The 11302-nt window shown below is 38.5% G+C and overlaps 1 protein-coding gene across 1 annotated transcript in view; it reads right to left on the bottom strand.

Annotated features, from left to right (window-relative positions):
- The window catches only part of RBL2 (RB transcriptional corepressor like 2), a 67429-nt gene that overhangs the window by 3820 nt on the left and 52307 nt on the right, over positions 1-11302 (bottom strand). The window contains 7 exon segments of the mRNA XM_006148377.3: positions 5252-5416; positions 6269-6477; positions 7677-7779; positions 8428-8499; positions 8764-8940; positions 9027-9307; positions 9511-9777. Of these exon segments, the coding sequence (XP_006148439.1) occupies positions 5252-5416; positions 6269-6477; positions 7677-7779; positions 8428-8499; positions 8764-8940; positions 9027-9307; positions 9511-9777 (1274 nt within the window).

Raw genomic sequence — 11302 nt, 5'->3', positions numbered from 1 at the left:
ACCAGAAGAGGAAGGAAAGAGAAAGCAAACCACCATGTCCAGGATGCCATGTGTGTGCTTAGCACCTCAACCAACATGCCACCTCCCAGCCCCTACCTAGACTCTATCCTTTAGAGATACCCATTATTATTCATCCACTGAAATAGAGAAAGTACATATCCTCTTTTTCTAGAAATACACTCATTTCTAAAAATGCAATACTGTATTTCTTTAAAATTTTATGTTTTGTTGGGATATATGTATAGTCAACACTGTCTTAGATCTTCCTGTATCAGTATATAGTTACCACATCTCTTTAACTTCCACAAAGTATTTTATAGTATATCGGTATTCTAGGTTAATCCCCTAACTTATTATTTTCTAATTAATATTATGAGTAGTGCTACTATATTTTCAACAAGCTATACCAATTTACTGAAATAGCTCTTACAAGTGTCACTAATTATCGGTCTTCATCTTAGATGATTCTGTGTTACCTCACAATTCTTGTCTCCTGGTAGTATATTAGTTTATGATAGATGGTTCTATACCTAAGCTATTTCTCAATTTGAATAGTCTCCCTTATTCTCAGCTATAACTGACTAAGCCATGACAAATCTTTCTCTAACCAGCAATCTAGCAAGTTAGTATCACTGGGGAAACTACCAGTTCTGTGCTAGAGTTTCTTTTCAAACGTTCCTAGGTGGTGATGATGTAGAGGCAAGACTGAAACCATTAATTTGGTTGTTTAATCTTTTTAAAATACAGTATATGGTTTTTTTCCCTCTTCAAAGTTTATATACAATAAATTTCACCTTTTATGTTTTGACAGATGCCTACTTGTGAAACACTACAGGATATATTGGGTTGTCAGAAAAGTCCTTACTTTTTTTTTTTTTTCAAAAATGCATCATGACTTTTCTGACAACCCAATAAAACAATGTCTCTTCAGAAAATTCGGTGCCTCTCTGTAGTTAGTCTCTACCTGCAGGCAACCACTGTGATGTTTCTTGTTCCTTAGCTTTTACTTTTCCATAATGTCACAGAAATGAAGTCTCACAGTAAGTAGCCTACTGAAGTTAGTGCCTTTCAATAATGTATTTGAGATATCTATGTTGACTGTATCAGTAGTTCTTTTTTTTTAGGAGAGGCTTTTGCTATAGGGTGCATGCACTCACTGGAGAGACAGAGACAGAAAGCAAGAAATCACTCCCCGGGGGAATGGCCCCGCTGCAATCCATTCTCCTTTTGGGATTTGGGGCACACACACACACACGCACCCAGCATGAGTTTTAAGCTACCAGGTCTGGGACTCAAACCGCTGTCAACTGCATGGGAGTCCAGTGACGTAACCATTACACCACCTGCTGGTCCCAGTAATTCCTTTTTATTGTCAACTAGTACTCCATTGTCTAGATACACTGCGAACTTGTTTATCCATTAACCAGTTAAAGGACATGTGAGTTTTCTTCTTTTTGGCAGTTAGAAATAAAGTCACTATAAACATTTATGCACATATTTTTGTATAAATACAAGTTTTCATTTCTTGGATAAACACCTAGAAATGAGATTACTGATTGTATGGTATGGGTATGTTCAACTTTAGAAGAAACTGCCAGACTATTCCGGAATGGCTATACCATTTTGCATTCTCACTAGCAATACATAAAAGTTGTAGCAGTTCCATCTTGTTGCCAGAACTTGTCGTTTAGATTTTAGCCACTCTAATAGACATGTAATAGATGAAGAATGTTCAGATCTTTTGCCAACTCCCATTTGGTAGTATGTTTTCCTGTTGAATTTTGAGAATTCTTTATATACTGTACATACATAAATCCTTTATCAGAGATGTATAAATATTTTCTCACAATCTGTGACTTATTCTTTTTATTCTTTCAATGGTATCTTCTGAAGAGTAGAAATAATTTTGGTGGCATACAGTTTATCAGGCTTTTATGGGTTACACATTCTTAAAAGAATTATTTTATTAAACTTTATTTATTTATTTAAATTTGACCAGAGAGAGGGAGACAGAGAAAGTGAGAAAGCAAGCCGCCGGGTCCAGGACTTGAACTACGGTCAGCCATGTGGGAGTCCAGCGCCCTTAATCATGCCACCTGCTGGCCCCTGGATTATACTTTTGATGTCTCTGAGAAATTTTCTGTAACACATGGTCATCTAGATATTCTGTTCTTTCTTCTAGACATTTTGTATTTTCAGGTTTTATATTTAGGTTTATAATTCATTTTGAGTTTTTATATATGAGGCAGGGTATGGGTACAAGTTTCTTATTTTGGTATATGGATATCCAGGCGTTTCAGCATCATCTATTGAAAAGGCTATCCTCTCCTGACCAAATGCCTCTGTACCTTTGGTGAAAATTCATTGACCATATACACAGTTCTAGTCCTAGCCTTTGCTGTGTACAGTTGATCTTCACATCTGTAATTGTACCAGCACCACAACTGTCTTAATTACTGAACCTTTCTGATAAGCCTTGAAACCACTGTATCTTCCAATATTTTCAAAATTGTTTTAGCTATTTATTTAGTTCCTCTGTTTTTCCATATGCATTTTAGAATTATTTAATTTATACAAATAATTTTGCTGAAATTTTGGCTGTTATTGAGTTGAACTTATAGATCCATTGGGAGAAAAGTGATACCCTGTTTTCTAGCTCATGAATATGGTATTTCTCTATTTTCTGTCTTTAGTTTCTTTCAACAAGGTTTTGTTGTTTTCAGGATACACATCTTAAACATCTTTTGTCAGACTTACCCCTAATGTTTATGTTTTTTTAATGCTAATTATAGTGTTTACAAAATTTACTTATGGGGGCCAGCAGGTGGTATGGTGGTAAAGCCACTGGACTCCCACATGACTGACCACAGTTCAAGTCCTGGACCTGACGGCATGCTTTCTCTCTCTCCCTCTCTGTGTCTCACTCTGGTCAAAATAAAATTTAAAAATAAATAAATAAATAAAATAAAATAAAGGAAATAATTCTTTTAAAAATTTACTTGTAATTTTTATTGCTATAGTATATAGAAATAAACTTTTTGGAAGTTTTTTGTTGTTTTGTTTTGTTTTGCTATAGGGTGCCTGTGCTCACCAGAAAGACAGAGACAGAGAGATATAAAGCAAGAAATCACCCCCCCAGAGGGGATGGTCACTCCACAATCCATTCTCTTCTTGGGATCCTGGGGACATATGCACAGACACCGAGTGTGAGTTTAAGCCACTGGGTCCAGGACTCAAACCGCAGTCGACTACATGGGAGTCCAGTGACATAGCTATTATGCCAACTGCTGGTCCCAACTTTTGTATATTGTGTAAAAACTTTCCTAATTTTATTAGTTCTTGTAAAATTCTTTGTGATTTTTCCATGTAGATAATCCAGTTTTATATGCCTCCTTTATCTTGCTCAATCGTACATGCTAGGACCAACAGTTACAATGCTGAACAGGAGCAGTAAGGTAGACATGCTTGCCTTATTTCTAATCTTAAAGTAAAGGCATTCAGTCTTATACTATTAAGCATAATGTCATCTGTAGATTTTTTTATTATTATTATATATATATATTTTTTATTATCTGTAGATTTTTTGATAAATGTCAACCATCTACTTCAGGATTTTCCCTGAGAGTTTTTATATAAATGACTGCTGGATTTTGTCAAATGTTTCCTTTAGCTACTATATCATCTTTACTTTTTTGGAAGAGTTTGTATAGAATTGTCATTATTGGGACCAGCAGATGGCGTAACGGCTACATTCTTGGACTCCCATGTAGTCGACTGCAGTTCAAGTCCTGGACCCGGTGGCTTAAACTCACGGCAGGCATGTGTGTGTGTATGCACCCAAGATCCCTAGAGGAGAATGCGGGAGAAGGGGTTGAGGCGTGGTCCTCCCCCGGGGGGTGATTTCTCGCTTTCTATCTCTGTTTCTCACTGCGTTTCCGGCTAATGTACGCACCCTATAGCAAAAACCTCTTCAAACAAACAAAAACAAAAAACTAAAACAGAATTGCCATTATTTCTTCCCTATAATGTTTGGTAGAATTTACCAATACAGTCATCTAGGCCTACAGTTTTCTTTGAAGTGAGGTTTTTAAAATATAAATTCTATCTCTTTTAAAATTTATATATATAGGGCTATTTGGACTACCATTGGGGTGAATTACTTCAGGTCTATCAAGGAATTTGTTCAGTTCATCTACTGTCATTTATTGATGTGAAGTTGTTTTTTACCCCTCATACTTTTATTGTAACATGCCATTTCTGCCCTTTCCCTGATTATTCTGCAGAGATTTATCATTTTAAAAAATTTTCTCCCCAAGGGGACCGGCAAGTGGCATGGTGGTTAAGGCGCTGGACACTCCCACATGGCTGACCATGGTTCGAGTCTCGGACCTGGTGGCTTGCTTTCTCACTTTCCTCTCTCTCTCTTTTTTTTTCTCTCTCTCTCTCTGTGTGTGTGTGTGTGTGTTTCTGGTCAAATTAAACTGAATGAATGAATAAATGAAATTGAATAAAATTTTTTAAAAATGTTCTCCCTCCCCCAAAAAGATTTTGATTGCATTGATTTGTCTATTTTTCCACTTTCCATTTCAACAATTCCTGCTCTCTAATTTCTTAAGCTGAAATCTTAGGTCATTAATTTAAGACCTTTCTTTTGCAATACAAATGTTTTGTGTTACAAATAAAAAAAGGATAGGACCAGCAGTTGGCGTAATGGCTATGTCGCTGGACTCCCATGTAGTCGACCACAGTTTGAGTATCAGACTCGGTGGCTTAAACTCACACTGGGCGCATGTGCATGAGTGCCCAAGATCCTGAGAGGAGAATGGAGGAGAAGGAATTGTGGTATGGCCATCTCCCTGAAGGGTGACTTCTCACTTTCTGTCTCTGTCTCTCTCTGTCTTTCTGAGAGTGCACGTGCCCTAAAGCAAAAACCTCTCCTAAAAAAGGAAAGAAAATTAAAATTTTACAAACAGAATAAAGAACTAAAACTTACAGATTTACTGCAGAATGTTCAAAAATGTACAAATCGGAAAGGTGTAAACAGAAATAAATCCAGGTACTTCACCCTGTTTCCAGCCCTAATGTTTCTTCAAAAAAGTTAAGCCAAACCAACCCTGATTTTTTTCTCCAATGAAACTTACCAGTCACTGTTCTGTGGTAGCTCCCATCACTCTAGTAGTGCTTGGATTTATCCTGTTTTTGGATCATAAATATTTTGGAGTTAAATGGCCATGATTTATGTTAGGCTCACCTTTGAGGGACTGTTGCTAAAGTAGTAGAAAATCTTTTCTCGAGGAGAAAGCATTGCTTCATTTTTATGTGGGGAAATGTAGACAGGATGGTTTTGAGACAACTGTATTCGCCGAGGGGAGCCTGTTCTTACAAATGGATAGGGAGACAGTGGAGGAGCATCCATCTGTTTAAAACAAAAAAAAAAGTTCTAAGAAAAAAATTTCAAATTCGATACTTTTATTAAAAATGGTTATTTTTAAGAGAGATAGTTTTATGACTGGTAAATAGTAATATATTAGCAACAAATAAGCCTAAAGAAAGTCATAATAGGAAACATTTTTAAGTGCCTAGTTTTGCCAGTGACTGTTAGTAGCATTTTTTTAAGTACATGTATCATTTAATCCTCACAATAACCTTCTAAGCTAGGAACTATTATTCTTTTTAGATATACGAAGAAATGAGGCATAGAGGAAGGTCACTATTAATGGGTAGAATGAACAATCTGAGCCCATGTAGACTATCTCTTATACTTCTATACTTTTTGTAGGGAATCCAAATACAACCTTACCCTGTTTAATCTTTCTATTTTTTGAGAGGATTTTGCTATAGGGCACTTCGCTCGCCAGAAAGAGAGAGACAGAAAGCGAGAAATCACCCCCAAGGGGGATGGCCACACCGCAATCCCTTCTCCTCCATTCTCCTCTCGGGATCTTGGGCACACACACACACACACACACACACACACACACACACACGTGTCTAGCATGAGTTTAACCACTGGGTCCAGGACTCAAACGGTGGTCGACTACATGGGAGTTCAGCAACATAGCCATTACGTTAACTGATGGTCCCATTCTTGTTTAATCTTAACAATAATAGAAATTATGTGGGTTGGGCAACTTTTGTGAGTGACTTCCTTAGTTTTACTAGAACAGTTTTTTGGTAATACTAGTTTGTATATGAAACAACTCAAATGTAAGTTATTTCACATCTTTCACAAATGAAAAAGATACAAAATCATCTCTGTCAAACTTACTACATTTGCCTGTGAGTACTTCATGGCAAATGTTTGGATTTGTTTTATATAGATGTTGTTGTAGAACTGAATGAGGTCTCCCCTCTCTTCCTCTTCCATGTCACTGTTGGCACCTGTGAGACGAGTAGGTGTAGGAGGAGCACTGCTAGGCTGTGGAACTGGCAAAGTGCTGCTTGATCTCATGACAGGACTGGAGTCTCTGCTGGCTGCTGTTGGTAGAACAAAGGGTGTTAACCATAAGACTGCTAGTACAGACTGTTTTTTAAAAATATTTAATTTGGGGGCTGGCAAGTAGCATGGTGGTTAATGGTGCTGGAGTCCCACATGGCTGACCAAGGTTCGGGTCCCAGACTGCGGGACTGGTGGCTTGCTTTTCCTCTCTCACTCTGTCTCTCTCTGGTCAAATTTAAATCAATCAATCAATCAATCAAACAATGTTAAATAAATGAATTCTTTTAAAAATTATTTAATTTTACTTATTATTTAAAAAATTTGTCATTGGCACCTGCACTCCCAAGCAAGGTGGGCGAAGGGGAGAGGGACAGAAAGTGAGAAAGCAAGCTGCCAGGTCTGGACTCAAATCCTGGTTGGCCATGTGGGAGTCCAGCACTTTTAACTGCCATTTCCGTTGCTGGCCTCCCTAGTTCAGACTTCAAAAGAAAACTCAGTAGAAAAAGCTGAATAGCTATCCTGCACTATCTGTTAATGGTAGCAGCTGGAGATCCCTGTTCTTTATACTAATAAGCAGAACTTACACCATTAATAAATACACTGACATTAATAAACATACTCCCTTGCCATTACCAAGGACTTACTAAGTAATTTATATCAAGATAAGTCACAGCAGAGCCAGCAAATGGCATACTGGTTAAGGTACTGGATTCCCACATGGCTGACTGCAGTTTGAGTCCTGAACCTGGTGACTTGCTTTCTCCCCTTCTCTGTCTGTCTCTGGTAAGTACACATGCCTTATAGCAAATTTAAAAATAATAATAAAATCAAATAATTCTTTAAAAAAAAAAAGTCACAGCAAGTTTTTAGGACCTGAGCCTTGCGTTAAGTGGTGCAAACCAACAATTAGGAATAGCATTTCCATAGCATGGCTCCAGTTGATATGCCAGACTTGTCTGGAACTCAGGCCAACTACAGATTCCTGCCTGAAAGCTTCTCTAATTCTCCTGGGGAAAAAAATGTTATGCACTATGTACCTCAAAGCTATGGAATGAGGGACAACTTTGCCACTAAATTTAGCATTTGGTTTACTGTTCCAACAAATCCTTTCCTAACAAAACACGTTCATAGCCTCTATAATAGTTGTTTCATTTAGTAATCCTTAGTCTTAGTCAGGCCTAAGAAAATGAAGAAATCCCAATTTTGTTTGGTAAGAATTTATAAAGATCCTACTTACTTCTATCTTTGTTTAGTTCTGTTGGTGAATTCTGATGGCTTCTATCGCTGCTAGCAGAATTTCTTCTTTTTCTTTTCCCTTTTATCAAAACACTTCTATACACCTTTAGAAAGACAGAGAGAAAGGGACAGAAGTTAGTATTTATTGAGTGTGTCCTCGATGATAAGATGCTGGCATATTCCTTGATTCTCACGACAACTCCTTTTAGTAACTGTTGTCTTCAGGGGAGGTCTTAAGAAACGCAGCCAAGGTCATACAAGTATTGAATAACAGATACAGGATTTATAGCAGAGTCTGTCTAGATTCAAATTCCAAGTACTAACCATAGCACTATAGAGCATAATAGTACCCAGCCAAAAAATAAAGTCATTATAGGTCAAATACAAACATCTAGTGCACCTGCCTTTCCTAGACTGAGACTTGAATTTTCATTTAACACTGTATCGTCTAAGTGTTTACTAAATCAGACTAAAAGGGGATATGGAAACCAAGTAACTTCCTAAATTGCATCAATACTGTGATTCTCTGATTTAAGGCAAATATTTCACATCATGGTGTTTAGAGGAAAAGAGGATTTAATCAATACGTGAAGTTTTCTGTCAATGACTAAAGATTATAGTAGAGACTTCCCTTAAAACAGAGTTCAACTTGTTTATCCTGGAAAAAAGGCCACAGATCAACTATGGTTAGTGTTTTGTATTAATGACAGACTTGAAGCTTTATTTTCAGTCCTGAGAGAAAATGTAGTTACCTGGCTCCGGGCCTGCGGCTGAGTCCTGTAACAACGCATAATATTCTGGAAGGACTTGTCTTCTTTTGTGACCTGGCAAGAGTAAGCGTACTCTGAGAAGAGAGATCAAATTCTAGTATAGTAGTGTGAGAAGTTTCATGAACCTGATCTCCAGTGAAAATTACATTAAAAAAACCCTACCACTTGAGTCTCTGGCAATGGTCTAGATAAATTTAAGAAAGTAAAGGAATGAATAAAAACAAATTAAATTAAAAAAATAAAATCTTAAAAAAAAATGTCCTGAGTAATGTAGATCACATTTCTGCCTATGCCTTTCCAGTTCCAGATGGTACTCACCTTTGCCATCACATAAATGGCACACATTAACAACTGGTCCAGATGTCTATCCATCATAAGCTCAGGACACTGAATTATGGAGAATTCAAAGCAGGTCCAGATTTTTTTCCTTAGTTCATCTGAAATATCTAGTTTAGCACAAAGATCTCGAAGGCGGACACCCGCTAAGTGGTAAACCTAATAGATAAGACAAAAAAATATCTCAAACCCTATTGAACATATTTCCCAAACTCATACTCTGATAAGAGTGTAGGAAGACTTACCTTTCTAAAGAAAAGTGATAAAGAACTGGTCTTCCTGGGTCTAATATTGCTGCTGGTTAAAGGCTGGCCTTGTTTCTGTTGTTGTCCACCTGGAGAAATCTGTTGAATGGTCACCTGACCAGGAACTTGTAAGGTTGTTCCTGCCACTTGTTGAGAGCTCAGACTTCCAGTCAGGGCCTGAGCATTGAGAGGCTGGATGGAGCCAGTCACAGCTTGTGCCTGTCCCCCAACATTGACCTGCACTGGGAAGAATGTTATTCCTCCATTTTCATTGGCAATACCTAATTTGTTAAAGAGGAAAGACAAGCATGAAGAAAATGTTGAAAATACAAGGTTCTCCAGGCAGAGGTTTCCAATTTCTCCCCTTCCCACCCCCAACTCCCCATCACTCCTCTGGTCCCATTTTGTCACTCTAGCCAAACCTCAAGTAACTTTCTAATACAAGTCACAGAGAAAGAAATCAATATCCATCTGCCTTCCTTACCTTGTACAGGAATGGTCACTGTTTGTCCATTGTTGGCTGTGACAGTGGCTGTTGCCATGGTGACCAAGGTCTGTCCAGGAACTGGTGTGACAGAAACAGCCTCCCCAGATACATTCTGCACAGGGACAGCATTGACTAGAGGCTGTGCGGGAATGCGCCCAGGTGTTCCTCCATCAGAGGGACTATCATCAACAAATAGCCGCCTTCTGGTAGTACTGGCTGTTGGGGAGCTGTATCTGTCATATAATGTGGTTGGAGACGTTATGCCTAGGGTCACAACAAATCAAACGAACTACTTAATTCAAAGAAACTGAAATCTGATTTACATCAAACCTGCTCTGTTTAAAAATACCTAGTGTTTGATGGGACCAGCAGTTGGCGTAATGGCTATGTTGCTGGACTTCCATGAATTTATTCTTTGGCAAATAAGTTTCTAGTGCTCTCCACCCTTTTAAAAATAACTTTAAAAATTATCTTAATTCCGGGACCAGCAGATGGCATAATGGTTATATCACTGGACTCCCACATAGTCTACCACAGTTTGAGTCCAGAACCCGGCAACTTAAAACTCATGCTGAGCACTTGTGCATATGTGTGCTCAAAATCCCAAGAGGAGAATGTAGGAGAAGGGATTTCGGTGTTACCATCCTCCCTGGGGAGTGATTTCTCACTTTCTGTCTCTATCTCACTCTATCTCTCCAGCAAGCACATAGACCCTATAGCAAAAATCTCTCTAAAAAAAAAAAAAACCTTGGGACCAACAGTTAGCGTAATGGCTATGTCTCTGGACTCCCACGTAGTCGACCGCGGTTCGCATCCCAAACCCAGTGGCTTAAAACTCACGCCAAGGGTGTGTGCATGCGTGCCCAAGATCCCGAGAGGAGAATGGAGAAGACGGGATTGCAGCGTGGCCATGCCCCCTGGGAATGTCTCTCTGTCTCTTTCTGTCTTTCTGGCAAGTGCATGTGCTCTATAGCAAAAACCTCTCAAAAAAAAAAAACCTTGAAATCATTCATAATTTAAAAAGTGAACAAAAATTACAGAAGTCACGTACCTACATTCAAAAACTGAAAATTCAACTGAACACTAACAAGAGAAAAGTTTAAAATTTATTCATGATCAAGTGCTTGCAGTGCATGAGAGAGAGAGAGAGGCAACCTCCTTAAGGCTTGTCAACACAGTGATCCTCCTCCAGTCTGCCAGGATCCTGGGTATACCTGCTTGTGCCCAGCATGTTTTTGGGTCAACCAGTCTGGGAACTCCCAACTATGGTCAGCATGTAGCTTCCAGCTCTGCAGCCTTGTACATTAATGGCTGTGCCACAGGCTGATCTAAGAGCAAAATTATAAAAAGGAATTTGTCTCTATTTGTTTTGCAGTGATCCCTTCTCCATTCTATATTTTCTTAAATTTATCTAGACTGTTCTCCATCACTACAAGGATTTCATGATTTACGGACAATTTAAGGAATTAGTTCATTTTCCTGTAATTTTTTTTAAAAAAACATATTCAACTTCTGCCTAACACTCACGTAAAATGTAACTTCACGGGACCAGCAGTTAGCGTAATGGCTATGTCACTGGACTCCCATGTAGTTGACAGTGGTTTGAGTCCCGGAACTGGGGGCTTAAACTCACACTGGGCGCTGTGTGTGTGCATGCCCAAGATTCTGAGAGGATAATGAAGGACAAGGGATTGTGGTGTGATCATCCCCCTGGCGTGTGATTTCTCACTTTCTATCTCTCTGTCAAGCGCACACACACTATAACAAAAACCTCTCAAAAAAAAAAAAA

This window comes from Tupaia chinensis, unplaced genomic scaffold (genome assembly GCF_000334495.1).
Source record: "Tupaia chinensis unplaced genomic scaffold, TupChi_1.0 Scaffold000235_1, whole genome shotgun sequence".
Classification (NCBI taxonomy): Eukaryota; Metazoa; Chordata; class Mammalia; order Scandentia; family Tupaiidae; genus Tupaia; species Tupaia belangeri.
Note: the sequence above shows the minus strand (reverse complement) of the source record. Positions and strands in the feature narration are given on the sequence as shown.